The sequence below is a fragment of the Amia ocellicauda genome, chromosome 1, assembly GCF_036373705.1.
Source record: "Amia ocellicauda isolate fAmiCal2 chromosome 1, fAmiCal2.hap1, whole genome shotgun sequence".
NCBI lineage: Eukaryota > Metazoa > Chordata > Actinopteri > Amiiformes > Amiidae > Amia > Amia ocellicauda.
Window position 1 is genome coordinate 17,161,093 of NC_089850.1, and position 20,021 is coordinate 17,181,113.

Sequence of the window (20,021 nt, forward strand, 5' to 3'; positions counted from 1 at the left end):
AATCTGACTCTACCATCTGAATGTCTCAACAGAAATCGAGACTCATCAGACCAGGCAACATTTTTCCAGTCTTCAACTGTCCAATTTTGGTGAGCTTGTGCAAATTGTAGCCTCTTTTTCCTATTTGTAGTGGAGATGAGTGGTACCCGGTGGGGTCTTCTGCTGTTGTAGCCCATCCGCCTCAAGGTTGTACGTGTTGTGGCTTCACAAATGCTTTGCTGCATACCTCGGTTGTAACGAGTGGTTATTTCAGTCAAAGTTGCTCTTCTATCAGCTTGAATCAGTCGGCCCATTCTCCTGTGACCTCTAGCATCAACAAGGCATTTTCGCCCACAGGACTGCCGCATACTGGATGTTTTTCCCTTTTCACACCATTCTTTGTAAACCCTAGAAATGGTTGTGCGTGAAAATCCCAGTAACTGAGCAGATTGTGAAATACTCAGACTGGCCCGTCTGGCACCAACAACCATGCCACGCTCAAAATTGCTTAAATCACCTTTCTTTCCCATTCAGACATTCAGTTTGGAGTTCAGGAGATTGTCTTGACCAGGACCACACCCCTAAATGCATTGAAGCAACTGCCATGTGATTGGTTGGTTAGATAATTGCATTAATGAGAAATTGAACAGGTGTTCCTAATAATCCTTTAGGTGAGTGTATATCATGCCCTCATCAGACAGCATTGTCACTCCACTGCTACACGAAGACCCCTCTCCCTCAGCATTTAGAAATCCTGTAGTTTACTGGCTCTACAGTTGTTGTGCATCTTGTATTTTGAAATGATTCTCAGAGACTGGCAATTCACCCTCTGCTTTTTTGAGTTCCATTTAAAGACTAAAATATTGTATCACGTCACTTTGAATGATTCACTTTTGAATGTGCTTTTCTTTTCAGCTCAACTGTCTTTAGGCCGTGCTTCTGAAATTCCCGTTCAAAAACTGAAATAAATGGTTCCGATTGGTTTGTATAGATGGTAGTTAGTGTCCATTACAGTAGCATGACATCCAAGTCTGGTCTGAAACGGTTTCCTCTGCATTACCTACACTTTTTCTTTGTATTGTTTTAGCACTTTAACTTTGTGTTTAGTTGTTTTAATGTGTATAGATGTAAATTTTGGTTTTAGACAATTTAAATAAAGCTTTTGTAAAGAAATGTTGGGGAAGTTTTCCAAGATTACTTTGTGGATAATACCTGCTGACATGGTAAGTCAAGTCAAAGCAATTAATACATACATACTGTATACGTATGCACATTACTGTATAGATTTACTACTCGCAAAGTTTTGGATCCCTGCCTCTCCACAGCTCTCACTTCACAGGCCTGGAAAAACATTATGTTCACAAAAATAATAAAAACGGTCCTCACAGATCACTTTTCCAGCTGTTTCCAGAGTTTCAAGTCCCAGTAACAAGAGTAAGTGGTACCTTTTTTTTGGGGGGCGTGCAGAATACAGATGTTGCATTGCACAGCAGCACTCCTCCATCCAGAGACTGGATTAAACCTTTTGCCCGATGAAAGTGATGTACCAATGAGTGGTTTCAGAGGGTTTTGTTTGAGCCCTCCAGGCCACCTTACCAAAATGACCAAACCGCCTCAGTTCTCCAAAGAACCAGCTCAGTTTTGGCTCTTCTTGTGTCTTTAAGAGTCGCATCTGGTTTGATCAGTGATGATGAGAAATAAGGCAGATGGAAAGGGGGTGTTTGTAACAGTTCCCTGTTTTATTGAAATACATCAAAGTCAGGTTAATATCTTAATAATGAGTTATCGACATAAAAGAGTGGTGGGCGGTCTTAATACATTTTGCGACGTTCCACCTTAAATATTTCTGTGCAAAAAAAGAATCTACATCACCTGCAGTGGGTTATCCTCATTAAACTCCCCAACCTTTCAAATGAGCAAAACAGACAAACAAACAAACAAAAACAAAAGTAAAAGTGAAAAGCCAAACCTGTTTTTTTTTTCCAGCCTTTATAAATCCGAAAAAACAAGTGATTACACCTATGACATGCAAAACTGTACATTATTCTTACAAAAGAAAAATCTAAAAAAAAAAAAAAAAAGATATGAAATTGTAAATTAGATAAAAAGGCAGGTAAAACCTTACTGAAATGCAAATCGTGATTTTTAATAACTGCCCCCCCCCGCCCTGCCCCGCCCTGCCCCGCCCCCATCACTCATTTCAAATAATTTGAATGAAAACACCAGATCTGCTATGCTTTCATTCCATTGTCAGTTTTCATTTCTATTACAATCTTTAGAAACCGGTGGATGAGCTCAAACTGGGTTAATGGTGAAGCCACGTTTTGTTTTGTCCTCATTGCATTTAAATAATCATTGGTTGCTTTTGACATTCCTGAGTTTTACGTCTGTGGGTCTCCCGTTTGCTGAAGAAAGCATAGTATAAGCTGACACTCTGCCAAAATCCACTCGGCGATCATATTGTGATGAAAATATGAAAAATGAGTGGATGTGACAGTTACATATTAGAGATGCATTCCCACGGTGGAATAAAGATCTTGGCAATTCACAATTATAAATGTCTTGCCGGCTTGTCAGCACGTTTTTAGGGGAAGTTTGAGAAATGTGACGTTGACTCTCACTCAGAAAACCAGCTCCAATAACGGCTGTTTCCATATTACATGATTGAAGTTCAAAGACAGCTAGAATATTTATTGAATAAAATAAAATAAAAATAAGGCCTGGCTTAGCTGTAGCACCAGAACCATGACAAAGTTGGTTTTCATTTGTATTGCAATGGGGTACTTTTTCTGTCAAAAATAAACAGTGGTTTAGATGTTTTTAAGTGCTTTTCATTATTTTTTTTCTCAGCATAAATCGAATGACCTCCACAAGCCAGCAAATCCCTTTTCGTTACATCTGTAACGCTCACTTCTAGTCAGTGTGACATTCTCCTCTTTCTTTTTTAATGTGCCAAATCACCTCTTTCGCTCCAGTTTTCTTCCTGCTTCCTGAGCACCCTTGGAAAGCAGGACTCTGTGCACCAGGGGGCCGAAGGTAAACAGTAATCTGGCCTCACTACCGGCCGAGACCTTAAAAGGACAGAGACCATAGAATAACAAGCATCCCTGAAATCCCTTTTTTTTGTGTCACAAGAAAAGGTTTGTTAATATTTCCGTTATAGAAAGGCAACACATTTAGGCAATTTAACTCCTGGGCTCTGTAGTCCCGTTTTCGTTTATTAGCTCCAATATACGAGCGAGGAGACGGCCAGGTTCCCAGACTCGGCTACCGTTTACCTCGGGGCCCTGTGGAGAAGATTCCAGATCACACACTGGTCTCCTGTTGCCTTTGTGACGCTTGTGTCACCTGCTGGAGCTTAGAGACATGGCAGGATCAAAATCAAAACATATTTTTCATACGTCAGCAAAGACCTTTGTGAACATCTCGAAGTGAATCTCAGGATACGACCGGACACTCGGGAGTAATGAAACTGCTCAGCTCAATGATTTCAAAGGGATTTGCTTATTTTACCCTGATTTTGTTTCTGCTCCAGTTAATACCAGGCATCATTTTTTTGTCCTCTTCAGGGGATTATGATTTGTTTTTTTAATACATTCAAATTAATTTTCACACACTGCACACAGCTACAGTTTGTTACTATTCAGAAACCGTTCTGACAGTGTGGTTCAGTATTTCATTAACCAGCAACTGATTTATATTTATATATATAAATATATATAAAAAAAACATGTTCCTAAAAAAATAAAGAAAAACATGTGAATCAGGTACTTTCATTCTCCAAAAAGGACAAAATAATAACAGTAAATCTCCTCAGTCAGAATCACGTTAACTTCCACACCTTAAGGAGCGTGTCATGAATGTAATCAGGATTTCAACATTGATTTTGCTTCTCTCTCTGTAGTGTGTTATTGAAACCGAGCCCCGTCTCCAGGTGCGCAATCCCAACACAAACTCTGCAAATTGCAACAGAAATGCGAATGACCCTCCAATACTGTGAGCTCTTCCACAACCTCCTCCCAACAATTGCTTCTCAGAGTTACTTCACTGTCTCAGATACAGCTGGATGTTCTACCCTCGTGTGGTTATAGAGTATCGTCTCTATGTCAACCTGCTGCAATCACCAAATACTAAAACAAGAAAGAATGAAAAAAGATCTACCAGCTTTCACTGTGAAGTCCGCTACACAGTACTGTGAGATACTGTGACTAGTACAACTATACACAACTTTATATATATATTTTTTATATATTTATATATAGAATTCTATAATCACAAGAGAAAACTAATTTTTCTTTAGTAAAATAGCTCTTGGTGACTGATCTGCTAAAACACACATTCAAAATATATAATATATAACTATATATGTATATATAATGACTGGTGCACTGAAAACCAAGGTGGTTGTGTAAAAAATAAAAATTATAATTATCAAATAATAATAATAATAATAATAATAATAAAAACTCTTTGGAAAGTGGAGCATTATTGCTGCATTTATGAAAACCTGGACCACAGTAAACAATGGAAGTGAAATTCTTTTTTTTTTTTGTTTTCCATTTTCTAAGCCGTGGCACAACTATGAACCCTTCCTGTTCTTAAGGGTGCTGTTGCACATTCACTGGGAGATGACCGCTATGACTGGAGATCCAGTTGAATCGACAGCCGATATTTGAGAGAAACACTATTAACGCGCTTCTGTACACAGCCTCCTCCACTCCGCACACAGTGCCACATATGCCTCCGCAAAAGGGATGGGTTTGCACATCTGGTATAGAGCGCTCTGCTCTCGAAATGTCTATTTGGACCAAAACCAAAAAGTTGGACTGAGTGGAATTTAAAGTGAAGTGATTTGAAATCTGTTGACATGCCCAAAGGAATAATAATAAAATAATTAAAAAAAGGGGAATTCTCCTTGACACATTCTGTTAACTCTACAGAAAAACTGTATTTTTCTTTTATATATTATATTCTACTTAAGTTCTATTTACATTATTAAACGGAGCATCTGTACTTTGACTCATGTGTGACAGTTTACCTTCAGTATTTAAGAGGAGCCCCTTAAGTTGCGTTCGCTTCACTTCTGGAAACTGCCACTGCTGTCTGTGGGGGCCAGAGAACGCTCACCGTGGCCCCGTCTCGGCTCAGAGGGCCCGTGGCTCTCGTGGTACAGAACTCCACCATGGAATGAACGGCTGGCAGGGCCGACGTTTGTAACACACACAAGTGATGTGCTGCTCGATACACAGACTGCGATCCATGTGAACTACGCAACATTTCGATTAGCACTGGTTTGTTTGAAATCACTCCACTCAACACTTTCAACAGCAAACAAAATAGCACAGGGACTGAGGGGGGCCTGTTCAGAACAAGCCCCGCCACCACGATTGCCTAATGGAACGACACCCTCCCTGCCTGGAGCAGCAGAAGAGCACAAGATATCGACTACGATCCACGAGACCCCGAAAAAGCAGCAAGAAAACGAAAGAAAAAACAAAAAATAAATTAAAGAAAACCGAAAAACGGACACTTCCCCACTTCCCTGCCCAAAAGCATATCGCTGTGGAAACATTGCAAAGCTGAGGCGCCAGAGAGCCCTCAGTTCAGTTCTTCTCTTAAGCTAAAGGAAACAGGTTCTACTTTAAATACCAGTCCTATCTAGAAACCTAATACATGTGTTTATATACATATGCCATTTTTTTTATTTTTTTTGCTTTTCTCATTAAACACTCACTTAAACTAACGAAGTCCCAGTCGAGATACAGATGATGTTGAGGATGATGAACAAGAGTGGTGTTGGCAACAATAGCTTAGAGTTCAGTAGTTATTCAGTCGCACGTGTGTGTGTGTGTGTTTGTGTGTGTGTGTGTGTGTGTGTGTGTGTGGGTGGGTGGGTGTGTTGCGCGCAGAAGGTGTGTAGGCCCCGCACACCTCACCCCCACTGGGCCTGGTGGGTGTTCCTCCTCCGGCTGGTACCTCTGGTGTAGGCCTGGCCGTGGGGCAGAACCCGGTCGGGGTTTTGCGGCTCTGTGTGCTGGGAGGCCAGGCAGAGGCGAGCTGGGGAAACCGGGCTGGATGAATGCGGGGTTGTGAATTTGGGGGGGGGAGGCAGGTGGAGGGGCAGAGGGAGAGGCGGGGGAGGAAACTCGAGTGCGTCAGGTCTTCAGAAGGCTGCCGTGACTCATGTCTCCCACCCCAGGCGCTCTGTGCTCTCCAGGGAAAGGGTCTTGGTCTTGTGGGGGGAGGCTGGGCTGGGAGGGCTGCTCAGGTTGGAGCTGTTGGAGGCCGTCGAGTGTCGGGGGGAATCGGAGTCCTGCGATGAGAAAGAAGGAAAAAACACACTGGGTCACACCTCGCCACTGCAAAACACACCAGAAGAGCTTTAAATTGGACCAGTGGTCAGCCTTTCATTGATGCATTATCAGTTTATTTAATTTTATTCTGGGGGCTATTCCTGTCAAGGTTAAGCAGCTCATTATTTACTCGTACTTATATGTGAAGCTCCAGAAAGCCTTGACTAAACCGTAAATTAAACACCGTCAACTTAGTGGTGGGAAGCATTATTACAAGCAGAAGAACCAACCAACCAAACAAAAAAATAAAAATCTACTGCTGATTTCCTGGAAGCTCAACGAAGCTGCTGCGGCGATTTCATTGCGGCTCACATGCAAAGCATGACATGAGCCCGACTGCCAAGGCAAACTACACCTGCCCATCCCACCGGTGGCCTCGAACCCTTACTGGAACGCAGGCTGGGTCATTATGGGTCTTTATGGATGCATGTCATGCTGATGGTAGGCTCGCCATTCCAGTTGTATTTGTCACTGTGAACACACTGGGCAAGAGGAATGGTCCCGACCTGTACTAGCCCATACAAGCGTTTGCAGTTCATCGCCTGTCAGGCCTCATTAGGGCAGGTGGGTTGGGATGGGGTGGGGGTTGGAGGGGGGGTGCTGTGTTTTGACATTACCTTAATTTTACTAAGCAGGGTCCTTAACGCCCTTTTCAGATCAGGAGTCCTCTCTGATGGCGATACGGCCTGCCACTGCAGAGGAAAATTACACTCAGCTCCCTCCATTGAGAACGCCACCCAAACCGCAGAGTGTGGATGGGCTGGAGGTGTGTGTGTGTGGAGGGGAGGGGTGGGTGGGTGGCAGACTGACACATCACTACCTATCGGGCACACCAACTGTCTCATGGACTCATGCACAAAAAACTCAGGGCAGGGCTTGCTTTCTGACTGATAAATTACAGATGGCTTTCGGACACAATTACATTGTATTTGGTAGACATGCTTTCTAGCTTCCCATTGCCACTGTAGCCGAGGTAACCATAGGCAACACAATCCTCATGTCACCAGACAGAGCTAATCAGTGGGGACTGAAGTATTGAGCCCTAGAAATCACCATGTCTCCTTAGCTGGCAACTGAAAGGAAGATCAGGCCTAGCCAATGTTCCTTCTACATCAGACAAAGCTGGAAACATATTATTATTATTATTATTACTGCTAAAACATGGAGTCTATAACATCTGTTCTCCACCTGGCATTTACAGTCCATAAGCCGGTATAAGTTGCAGAATTATTAGGCCTGCTGGAATTGCCTGCGCTGTTTACAGCCTGGCTCTTGCCTGAGACAAACTGGCCCTCACAAGATCTGACTGGAGTATGTCATGGTACAACACAATGAAATCCTGGTAAAGCATGGAGAGGTGTAGTAAATCATGATACAAACCAAGGAATACATGGGACATCGCTGGGGTAAGTGCCAAATTGTCATGCAAATCAATTGTGGTGAACTTCTATAATGAGTGAAACTGTGGAGTGTTGGGGGTTATTTCAGGCCCATGGAACTTAAGCACAACACTGGGGGAATCCAAGATGCCACTTGGAGACAGTTTGCCTTGAAGTGGTGTGATCAGATGTGATGTGATCCTTGTTTGGAGCCCACCATATAGAGTAACAGAAGCCACACTCGACTGTTATAGTAGTAGGAGGTGGATGTTGTGGGTGAGACATTACTTTTCACTAGTTGCATTCAACTGTTAACCATTGAATGTTAGATGTTCTCCAAAGTAGTGAGCAATGTTTGGATCCCTCCAACCTTCTAACCCTGCAGTCATGAACAAACACTGTCAAATTCTGAGAACATCGGATACCAGTGACCAGACATGACATTTCCAGTCACTCAAGTACCCAAACTCTCAAAGACATTTGATTTCGAGCACTTCTGAGCTACAGTTTTAATAGGGTGGGCCATTACCTCTCTTTCAAACTGCGAAATGGGCGCATCGCTTCCGCCATCCATTCCCCCGGAGGACAAAGACCCGTCGGACGGGGATGTCATGGGCTGCCTTTTGGACCCATAGCTCCCCCCTGAAAACTCCCTCCTCAGAGCGCTGCCGTTCTGTGCAGTGGACCCTGCGGGACATCAGGAGCGGGGTTAGTAAGTCAGGCAACACAGATGTCACCAGCATTATAGATCATGTGTGCAGCACTGTCAATTTAAGGTAGTAAATGTTTACATATTATTGATTAAAATGTATAAGCAGGATGAACATGATGCTAATGCAGGTGTTCATGCAGTACCCCTCAGAGTTAATCCCCCAAACCCCAAAACACTCTCTGATTGGAGGAGCCGGACACTCACTTGACCCGAGGCCACTGCTTGCGCTCATTGAACGGCCAGGCTCGGTGCGGGACTTGGTGATGGAGGGGATGCTCACAGACCCGCTGAACACTGAGCGGCTCTCCTGAGGACGGACGTTCTAGTGATTAGACATTGCAGGGGAAACAATAACAAAATAAAAATCAGGGGTGACGGGGGGCGGGAGGGGATGGAGGCGGAGGAAATAAAGAAGAGAGAGAGAGAGAGAGAGAGAGAAGGAGGGAGGGAACAGAGCAGCGAGGCATTAGTCATGATTAGTCATCCAGAGGAAAGAAAGGGGGACACATCACACAGACAAACCAGTCGCAGCTTCCCCTGAACAGAGCACAGATACAGGCCAAAGACCACTGAAGACATTCCTACTGAGTGCCAGTGTCTTGTAGTTGGGGAGCTCTATACATCTTCTGTTACTCTAAGATCAAGCCCATGATTCCAACTGTACAATAATGATCCAGTGAATAATATTAGGTATAAAACCACTAATGTATACAAAGCTTCTTTCAATGACTGCGTCTATTAATATGGTGCTGCTGCTACAGAGATGCCTAGTGTATTTTGAACCCTGAATCTCAGGAAGGAACTTTACAGTAGTGTTAAATCTGTCAGAAGTTGTCCAAAGCACCTCACAACAACATGCCAGCAGAACCAGCCGTCACAGAGTAACAGTTTGCCATGACTTGGGGAATAACAGTGTCCCCCCACCACCCACCCAACACACCTTACAGCCATGGATTTGAAGGAGATGGGGCTCTTAAAATTGATAACCTCTGAATATTGCATCATGGGACATGTGGACCTTGGCAGCAGACAGCTTTGTAAGATTCCACCTCCTCACATTTTATTACTCGGGGGACGGTTTTACAGCTTCTTCCGTGTGAAGCAAGCTGTCTAGTCCGGCAATGACCAGGATCGGATCAGCCTCACTTCAGCTCAGAGGCCTGAAAAGATGTAATGCCAGTCGCTGTGCATGTAAAACTAGAGTAACTTCCAATTAGGCCAGAGAGCAATTGTGGTCGAGATTAAGCGCACGTGGGCTTTATTGGATAGCACAAAATTCTACACTGAGCTCCCCTGTTTAAATTCTATATTTCATTCAGTTTCAGACTTTCAAAAACAACAAATCTGATCTTGGCATTGTTAAACTGCAGAGACTGAAAAGGAAAGCAAATAGAAACTAAAGCAGCTTTCAGAGGCTCTAACCACACACCAGGTCTCCATGACTGTAATAAACATAAGGTGGAGTGGAATTGAAAAACTGTAGTCTAGACATGGAGTGTAAAAGAAGGAAACTGTAATATGCGGCCTTAACCACCTCGCTTCAGCATGGTTTATGATGAAAACATACATCACAGTCAATTAGGTCATTTAGATTTTCTCTGCCAAAAGCTCTGTAAGTGAGAGCTGCACAAATCACGTTCAGTTTGTCCTTACGTGTCCCTGGAGTTTATGGGTGCTGCATAAACAACCCCAAACAATTAAGTCAGTGCTCTAGTTACTGGCAAAGTTGCTCTAATTCGTTCTGAGAATACTATATCCCATACTCATATACTTGGTACAGTTTCCACTTGCTTCAAAAGACCACTAGGGGGTAATCTGTAGCACAATAAGACTGAGGAGAGATCATCTAATTTTAATTCAGTTAAGACTTTGTTTCTGGTTCCATTTCTATGTCAGTATTCTGGGCTTGCCGTTTTCTTTAGCAAACAAATTTTGAAATGTATTTTCCGATGACTCCCTCATATCCTGTCTGTGACCTCAGCAGACGTGACTGAGTCCAAGCGCTTGTTTGGTCGAACTCCTGTACACCCTCCATGTTTTGAGAAGCATGTATGCAGAACAGGGAATGCATGAGCTCCTCTCAGAAATGTCCGAAAACGAAACTCAAATCAAAGTGCAAAGCAATTTCTGTGCAGCACACAAATGGGGCTTAACATAGAGAGAGTGCTGCTCCAGACGTACACATTGTACTTCAGTACAGTATACACACACACACAAATAAATTACATGTTAATAATAGTAATAATAATAATAATAATAAAAATAATAATAACTGACAATTAGAATTATTATAATAAAAAAAACACAAATATATAAATCAATAATGCAATTTAGCCCATATCTGTAGGATATTGAGCTGTAAAAAGTACAGTTCATCAAATTAATTTTCAATGTTACTCTTAAAACCATTTAACAGCTTTCAGTGAAATTTAAGTATTAATCTGACCAATAACAGAAAGGCAATATCCCAATCATATCCTTTTTCCTGCATCTAAACCCAGCTCTTCATAATGAATAATGAGACTTTCACTGTGTCGGCTGCAGTACAGCATTCAAAAAGGACCACTGAGAATTCGTAGGATCTGCTAGTTTTTTGTTGTCGTGCTTTCAAATGTACAAAAACGCTACGAAAACGATCAAGCAGAGGAACAAATCAAAGCGTGGTTTCCTGATTCCCCAAAAACCCTCAAAGTCAAATCCTCTCAAGCCTGGCTCTTGAGGAGGAGGAGTCAAGTCTATTGTTGTTTTTTGCAAAGCGGTGTGAAGATATTGTTAATAGGCTGATAAAACTACCAGACACTACAGAACTGCAAGCCATGGTAAAGAAGACAGGGGCAATAATGGTGCAGGTGGCAGTGCTGGTGCAAACAAACACAGTGCAGGTCAAGCATTCGGGATCTCGATGGCACAATGAGACACTACGCATGACACACGTCAAAAAACAGACTCCAATCAGGGTCCAAAAGGTTTGATGTCAGGAGTTTGGGGCAGGGATTAAGAAAAGCATTCTTGTTAGTGGTATATGTATATGATATATGTACATATGTATGTGTGATTCTTGCCTTGTAGCAAGCAGTGAAGACAGCTCCAGCCAAGTCTACATATTCCTGGGTCTTTAATGATGCCATTGTTATAGATATGCTGCATTATATTACTTCACATACAATAGGTGTATGAAGGAAGAAAGAAAACCACGTAAAGTGTCATTCAGATTAGTGCGTGTTAATCCAGTAAACCACTCACACACACACATACATACACACACACACACAAAGGGGCCACTCAGCTCCCAGGCACAGCACACCACGGCAGGCCGTACCCGTGACGATATGGAGCAGGGCGTTCCCGGGACATAGCCCAGCGATGGGGAGTAGGAAAAGTTTATGGAATCGTGATAGAGGAAGTTTTCGGCGGAATGGACAGTCATGTGATAGACGTGCTCAAAGTTGGTGGGGGTGGAGATCAAGCGCAGGTGAGGAGAAGGGGAGGGCTGAGGAGACCCTGGCTAGCAGAAGAATGGAGAGAAGGAAAGTCAGGATGGGAGGAGGTGGAGGAGGGGTGAAGTGAGCCTTTGGGGCTGGGTGTACCACCCAGGGAAGGGAGAAAGAGAAATAAATACAGGTCTAAATCAAAAATGTTTGCCACCTTTCGTGTCTGCAGTATTTCATTTTGTCTTCATTCCTGCATTCTGGTCATGTTTTTGTAACCACTGAAGGTTGATCTGTGCCACATTACATGGCGCTTGGACGCAGACTGTCTCACACTGCAGATGTATCTGCAGCTGTGCGAAAATGTACAGGCTGTGTTCGAAAGGTCTGAACAAGCATGACAATGGAAATTCTGTGTAGAATGGCAGCAGGAATGAGGAATAATATATATATCTATATATAGGGAACTGAAATGCTAGACAGTGCCAATTTTTACAATAATAAATTGAACACTGTGCTCTGGTTGTGAAAAGGTTTTTCTTTGAAGGTCGGGAGAGGAGACTGTGTGTTAAAGACTAACCATGGGCTTAAAAAGACAGTGAAGCTTTATTTTTTTTTAATATTCCAAAATAAGCTAGGTCTCACACCTTCTACTCCTCTCCACAGTTGGTGAACTGGCACCAATATCAACTATGTTTTACAGCCCCCATAAGATTGTGTATGTCAAGAATCTCAACACCTTTAATAGCATTAAGAAATACAAAAAATAAATAATAAAAATGTTTGAAATGGACACACAGGTGAGGGATGAGAGTGAAGGGTGAGAAGACTTGCTTCATTCGAGAAAATGAAGCAAGAGAAGGACCGTTTCAGACTCCCTTACCATGGGCAGATCTTTCAATATCTGGATGCCATCCCCAGGCCCCATGTGTACAACGTGGTTAAAATTCGTTGGGTTGGAAATGAGCTTATTTCTCATCTCTGGGTCCCTCAGCATTTCTCTGCACACAAGACAAACCAAATAGATCAATCACTTAATTAACACAAAGATGTAACGCTTTAAAATGGTCCTTTATCTACAGCTGAGACCCGACAGCTGTTCTGTGAATCCCTGGAAGGTCATGTGTTTTTGGCAATGCCTATCCTTTATCAACAAGATTGTGTGCTACATAACAGTAGATCAAGCAAGTGTTTTTTTTGGAGCAATGTGTGATCTCATGTCCCAGACATTGATATTATTTTAGAATTATTTGGATCTCCTATTTTGGAGGGGATTGGAGGCGATGGTTTCAATTTGGCAACGCTCTTGGAGGCTAAACCAGAAATACAATGTCATGAATGATAAAATGCCTGGGACTATCTAGCTTCTCTTTGGTCATCTTTTGCAAATCCAGGAGCAGTGTCAGTACTTCACTATTTTAGTTCATGGTGCTAATCCACCTGACAAGAAGCATTCATGAAAATAATTGATTAGACCACCATTCGAGATAGATGGACAGATACTGTAATAGAGGGACACTCTTATGCTGTAACTCTGCTGTCAGAGCACAGAGGAGATCAACTGCCAGTGAAAGAGCGCCCCTGGTTTTAAGTGATCAGATCGAACTGTGACAATACAACGATGATGGATTCTTCACACGCAGAAGATGGCAACACTGTTCTTACCTCTTATATCATATCCACAGTCCACTTTACACAGAGAAGCATGTATTGCCAGAAGCTAACTCGCTAATTTAAGTGATTTCAAATTATTGTTTTGCCCTAGTTTAGACCTTTTGCTGTAACTCCTGATATTGAAAGGAATTTAAAAATAAAGTTAGACAAAATCCTGCCCACTCCCCTTCTAGCCAACAGGGTAAGAACAATAAAAAACGATAACTACAAAAAAGGCCACCCATCCTTAGTCTTTGGCTCGAAACCCATGCCATTCTTTATCCCGTCTGAAATGACCCGCATGGGGGCTAACGCTGGAGTGAGAGAGGGGAGGGTGAATGGAGGTGCGGGGCTGTGTGGTGGAGTGGGGGTGAGGGGACACCCTGTGGAAAGGCCTACCTCCTCTGCTGCATCCTCTCCTCCTCCGGCACCCTGAAGGAGAACCGCCTCTTGTTGTTCATGTTGCGCACCATCTGCTTCCTGCTGTTGTCCGACGTCTCGGGCACCACCAGCTCGTCACCCTCTGTACCGGTGCACGAAAGCACAGAGTGAGCTTACGATTGTTTGTTTTGGCACAAGCGGGGGAAACACATACAAACACTGGACATGTAACGCTAGGAAAAGGGTTTTGTGTCCTGCATGACATGTACCTAACCTTTATTGACAATTCTCAATTTTTTTCCCCCTGGTTCGCCCTAAGAAAATGTAATTTGCAGCCGGAGACGATATAAGATGGTGTGAGTTAAGAGTCTTGACCGTACAGGTTCTCCTTACCTGCCATCTTGTTCTTGAAATAAATTAACCGAATTGTTTCCAGGCCTAGGAGATTCAGGGACCCCTCAGTGTTCAACGGCCGCACCTAAAGGGAGGCGTAAAGTTTTCAAATGTTGGCAGACAAACGTGGCCTTTTTTTTTTTTTTTTTCTACCGCTAATTTCTTTCTACCTATGTTTACCTTTTTCAGTGGAATAGTTTGAATCCACTCCATCGTGTTGACATCAAACACATCAACGGCGTTTTCACTGTACACGGACAGGTACGGCGCATTGTAACCTAAAGGATTGAGACAGATGGAAAGCACACACACACACACACACACAACAAGGTCAGTTACAGTTGTGCAGATTCAGAGTTCTGTGGAGTCAATGTTCTGGGACTGAGAGAAATATTGAGCACTTATTTCCCATTTAAAATAATTCAGTAATATCGCCCCAAGGAAAAGCAGAGGAACATGCAGACAGACAGAAATTGTTTCGTTCTGGGCTCTGAATAATAGGTCCGTTGCCCATCGTGTTTAAAAGGCTATACTGAAACACAAACAGTGAAAAGCAGGAGAGACTCACAGCAAGCACTGGGCACGGCCGGCCACATGAGCTCCTGCTGCCGTGAGCGGCGGCCCTGGCAGTCCACGTAGACGCCGATAGATCCGAAGCACAGCAGGTACTCCTTGCTGGAGATCTCCACGGCGCAGATGGCATCCATGCCCTGCTGTGTGATGAAGGCCAGGGTGTGGTCCTCGGGGTGCAGCAGGCTGACGGGGCTGGCCTCCCCGTGGATACTATACTTCATGAAGCCCGACTGGTAGCCCACACAGAGCCGCTCACTGTATAGGGCCATCCACTGCACGCTGCCCGGCACCTGGATCTCGCGGATCTTTTTGTGGCGCATCTTGCTCTTGTTCAGTTCGTAGCAGATGACCTGGCGCTTCATGGCCACGCACAGGCAGGTGAGCGTCCCGTGCCGCACCTGCCCCGACAGGATGGTCTGGCAGCCCTTGGTCTCGGCCAGCTTGTAGAAGTCCGTCTCCCGCCCGTCCAGCGCCGACATGGGGAAGAGGCGCACGTGTCGGTTGCGGCCCGATATCACGGCCAGCAGCTGCTCTCCCTGGATCAGCTCGATGTGGTGGACCTTCTTGTTATCGCCTGCTCTGATGATCTCTGTGGGCCAAGTGCGACCATAGTTAAGAAAAGTAGAACAGCACTGAATACAGAGAAACTGGAAGTCCTGCACATGACTTCAGCATATGAATGGGGCATCAAAGTTCTTTATGAAAACAACAACATGAGAAGTCAGACTGGGGTTGTAATTATTTTTAAGATGGTTGGCGGTCGGTATGATCTACCCTTGGCATGATTCTTTGTTTATCGAAGGCTTACCATCTTTGGTGACATGTACAACATACAGGCCTTCTTCATTGCCCAGTGCTATCCGCTCATGATCTGGAAGAGAAAAGCAATGCTCTTGTATCAACAGATACACAAATATATAGAATTACATACAAAACTATAATACAATTACCGCCTTCACTATACACAATTACATCTACTGCCCAGACTTTTCATTTGTTAAAAACTGTCTTTGTGTGAATCCAACTGGAGGTGGAGATAGGACTAGCTATGGATGACACATTTGTGGTTGGTATAGAAAGTAAAAGAAAAATAATGACCTAAACTTTCAATCTGCAGTATATTGGGGAAAAAGGTAATAAAGAAAGAACAGAATACTTAAAGCTCCACTGAACAGTATTTAATGAAAACATAGTTATCAAAGTTTCAGTGAAAGAGTGGGTGTGTTGGGCGGTGCTACATTGCAGTGCTGGGCTACCTATGATGGAAGCAGACTGTGTAGTTTTGATGAGGGGCAACGTGCTGTCGTAGGCCTCTTTGGGAACGTAGACAAATCTGTCCTTCAGCTTGTTCTTCCTCAGGATGCGGTGCAGCTCATTCAGCAGGCCCACCCACTTGTTCTTCTCCTGGTCGCTGTCGGCCAGGATGAGGATGGAGCACTTATTGCTGGATGCCGACAACTGGGATGCCGTGACCTGCGAAGGGCAGCGACACACTGTGACAACTGACAAAACGAGCCTGATGATCCATGGGAGTTTAGTCGGGGGGCTACCTCATTAAGGAATAGAAAACAAAGAATGAGCTTTCCTGAATGAATGAGGGCAATTGCTTTGTATTCAAGAGGCTGTAGCAATGCACCAAATCCAATTTTGCTGGCGAGTGTGTGGGTGGGGGGGAGTGTTAAAGTGGCATTTTCACCTCATCCTTATTCTCCTGACAGCTGTCATAAGCAGCTTTATTACAATTGTGTGGAGAGAGACAACCAGACAACTTACCCTGAAGATGCAAGGAATGTCCTTCCTGTTGGCGTGAATGACATCTGAAGCTAAAACCGAACTGACAGAAAACTCCTCGTCCCTGGGAGGGAAAAGAAGAGTCATTGTCTTTTGAAAAACAAACTGACATCACATCCATCCTCCGACACAGAGAAGCACTAAGACAAGGGCTGAATATATTCCCACTGATAACAAATTGGTACCTTGAAGGGTCCATATAAACAAGACACTAAGTACCACTGCTTATTTGCCAGGATCACCAAATGACTGAGTAATATTTGACCATTAAAAAAAAAAAGAGTTGTGGAGGGCAATTGCAAATGATTTATAACTAAAAAATAAAATCAGCTAAAGCGAAGTTGACAAGGCCAGTTTTAGATCTGTTTTTTCAGAAGCTACAATACAAAAGGCTAAAACATACAAAAAAACTAAAACTGCACTCCAGGAAGTGACAGAGCAGGCTCTCACCTCATGTCGATGACCTGGCTGACCACCACACTGGGCTGGGATGCCTTGCCCTCGGGCAGGTCATACAGGAACAGTTTGAAGTCACACACCACTGCAATGGCCCTTTGCCAGCCTTTCTTCACTCCAGCAGGTTTAGGCACCTGGACAAAAACAACACCACCAGAGTAATACACTGCACACACTACTACACAGCTGAACACAAAATGAAGCCGTTATATTGATGTCAATTATAAAACTATACAATCACATGAAGGTATGATAGAAAAATATGACTCAAAGTGACAATAACAGCATGGTGCTGATGTGCCATACCCGGACATGCCCCTCGTAGGCTGTGCCAATCCCTTTCTGTGGATCTATTCCCAGAGGACCCTTCGTCTGGTCAGGGGGAATCGGGCATACTGCCGGAGCCTTGTCCGCACATGTCACATGACAGGAGAAGTTGCACACTGAGGGCAAAATAAACCAGGTTCACGTATCCACACATCTGAGCTCTCTTTAAATTTCATAATACATGGTATCAGTTAATGTGGCAAACAAAGTGGAAAACAGGACTGAAGAGAAATTAACAGTATATGAAAGTTAATTCACTGATATACAGGCTTATTATTCAACCACCAAATATGAGGAAATAGTACAGATTGAACACTGATCGCTGGCAGTGTTTTATATATAGATCTACTGTCTGACACTGTATGTGGAGACCCATGGATTACATACAATACAGATACATATACAGTGAGGGAAAAAATTATTTGATCCCCTGCTGATTTTGTACGTTTGCCCACTGACAAATAAATGATCAGTCTATAATTTTAATGGTATCTGTATTTTAACAGTGAGAGACAGAATAACAACAAAAAAATCCAGAAAAACGCATTTCAAAAAAGTTATACATTGATTTGCATGTTAATGAGGGAAATAAGTATTTGATCCCCTATCAATTAGCAAGATTTCTGGCTCCCAGGTGTCTTTTATACAGGTAATCAGCTGAGATTAGGAGCATTCTCTTAAAGGGACTGCTCCTAATCTCAGCTCGTTACCTGTATAAAAGACACCTGTCCACAGAAGCAATCAATCAATCAGATTCCAAACTCTCCACCATGGCCAAGACCAAAGAGCTGTCCAAGGATGTCAGGGACAAGATTGTAGACCTACACAAGGCTGGAATGGGCTACAAGACCATCGCCAAGCAGCTTGGTGAGAAGGTGACAACAGTTGGTGCGATTATTCGCAAATGGAAGAAACACAAAATAACTGTCAGTCTCCCTCGGTCTGGGGCTCCATGCAAGATCTCACCTCGTGGAGTTTCAATGATCATGAGAACAGTGAGCAATCAGGCCAGAACTACACAGGAGGATCTTGTTAATGATCTCAAGGCAGCTGGGACCATAGTCACCAAGAAAACAATTGGTAACACACTACGCCGTGAAGGACTGAAATCCTGCAGCGCCCGCAAGGCCCCCCTGCTCAAGAAAGCACATGTACAGGCCCGTCTGAAGTTTGCCAATGAACATCTGAATGATTCAGAGGAGAACTGGGTGAAAGTGTTGTGGTCAGATGAGACCAAAATCGAGCTCTTTGGCATCAACTCAACTCGCCGTGTTTGGAGGAGGAGGAATGACCCCAAGAACACCATCCCCACCGTCAAACATGGAGGTGGAAACATTATGCTTTAAGGGGACAGGACAACTGCACCGCATCAAAGGGACAATGGACGGGGCCATGTACCGTCAAATCTTGGGTGAGAACCTCCTTCCCTCAGCCAGGGCATTGAAAATGGGTCGTGGATGGGTATTCCAGCATGACAATGACCCAAAACACACAGCCAAGGCAACAAAGGAGCGGCTCAAGAAGAAGAACATTAAGGTCCTGGAGTGGCCTAGCCAGTCTCCAGAGCTTAATCCCATAGAAAATCTGTGGAGGGAGCTGAAGGTTCGAGTTGCCAAATGTCAGCCTCGAGACCTTAATAACTTGGAGAGGATCTGCAAAGAGGAGTGGGACAAAATCCCTCCTGAGATGTGTGCAAACCTGGTGGCCAACTACAAGAAACGTCTGATTGCCAACAAGGGTTTTGCCACCAAGTACTAAGTCGAAGGGGTCAAATACTTATTTCCCTCATTAACATGCAAATCAGTTTATAACTTTTTTGAAATGCGTTTTTCTGGATTTTTGTTGTTGTTATTCTGTCTCTCACTGTTAAAATACACCTACCATTAAAATGATAGACTGATCATTTCTTTGTCAGTGGGCAAACGTACAAAATCAGCAGGGGATCAAATACTTTTTTCCCTCACTGTATATATGAATCTCCCGAGTTGTAATGTTCATCTGTCAAAAGGTTGATATTATGTACATATATATGTACATAAAGTGTAAAGTAACAGTTCAAACGTAACCCATCCTCACCTTCACAAGTGCACCCTTGCCGTATCAATCCCACCATCAGGGAGGTACACTGGTTGCACTTGGTTGGAGTGGTGAAGGACTTCACAACAAACTGATGGGCTTTGGGCTGCAGAAAAAAACACAAGGGTTACTACAACACACACAGACCCCCGAGGCCCGTTAACGGCCTTAAGGTCACTGCACTCAGGCCTCTATCTGGAAAAACAGCTGGAATCGAGCGAGGGGAAGTCAAGAGTCATAAACATCTCTACGAGTCCCAAACTAGACACCTCACCAAAAACCCCTGCTCCACACCTCTGTGCACTTTGACTGTCCTGAGGGAGAGAGAGGGAACAAGAAGACTCACCTTGGGTGGTATAAGGCCAGACGCACTGTAGCCTGATCTCATTGTTGGGGTCTGTACAGTACGTTGGGGGTGATCTATTATCTGGAAAGAGAGAAACCCGATGTGACGCTTTCTACATTTTTTGTTTTGTTTTTTGAATGTTTTGAAGACATTCTTCCTAAACCCATGTTCAAT

General features: G+C 43.7%; 1 protein-coding gene across 3 annotated transcripts in view; it reads right to left on the reverse strand.

Moving 5' to 3' along the window:
* Positions 1 to 2,162: 2,162 nt before the first annotated feature.
* LOC136720763 (serine/threonine-protein kinase MRCK alpha) overlaps positions 2,163 to 20,021 on the reverse strand; it is a 110,103-nt gene continuing 92,244 nt past the window's right edge. For 2 of the 3 annotated variants that reach the window (XM_066697399.1, XM_066697397.1), the window contains 15 exons: positions 19,848 to 19,928; positions 19,502 to 19,607; positions 17,405 to 17,541; positions 17,093 to 17,232; positions 16,625 to 16,706; positions 16,108 to 16,324; positions 15,660 to 15,722; positions 14,847 to 15,440; positions 14,459 to 14,556; positions 14,279 to 14,363; positions 13,904 to 14,027; positions 12,735 to 12,852; positions 8,628 to 8,745; positions 8,241 to 8,398; positions 2,163 to 6,292 (listed from right to left, as the gene is read on the reverse strand). In XM_066697399.1, the coding sequence (XP_066553496.1) occupies positions 6,161 to 6,292; positions 8,241 to 8,398; positions 8,628 to 8,745; positions 12,735 to 12,852; positions 13,904 to 14,027; positions 14,279 to 14,363; positions 14,459 to 14,556; positions 14,847 to 15,440; positions 15,660 to 15,722; positions 16,108 to 16,324; positions 16,625 to 16,706; positions 17,093 to 17,232; positions 17,405 to 17,541; positions 19,502 to 19,607; positions 19,848 to 19,928 (2,253 nt within the window). In that variant the 3' untranslated portion in view covers positions 2,163 to 6,160. The remainder of the gene's footprint in view (positions 6,293 to 8,240; positions 8,399 to 8,627; positions 8,746 to 12,734; positions 12,853 to 13,903; positions 14,028 to 14,278; positions 14,364 to 14,458; positions 14,557 to 14,846; positions 15,441 to 15,659; positions 15,723 to 16,107; positions 16,325 to 16,624; positions 16,707 to 17,092; positions 17,233 to 17,404; positions 17,542 to 19,501; positions 19,608 to 19,847; positions 19,929 to 20,021) is intronic. The other variant, XM_066697398.1, reaches the window with a different exon arrangement.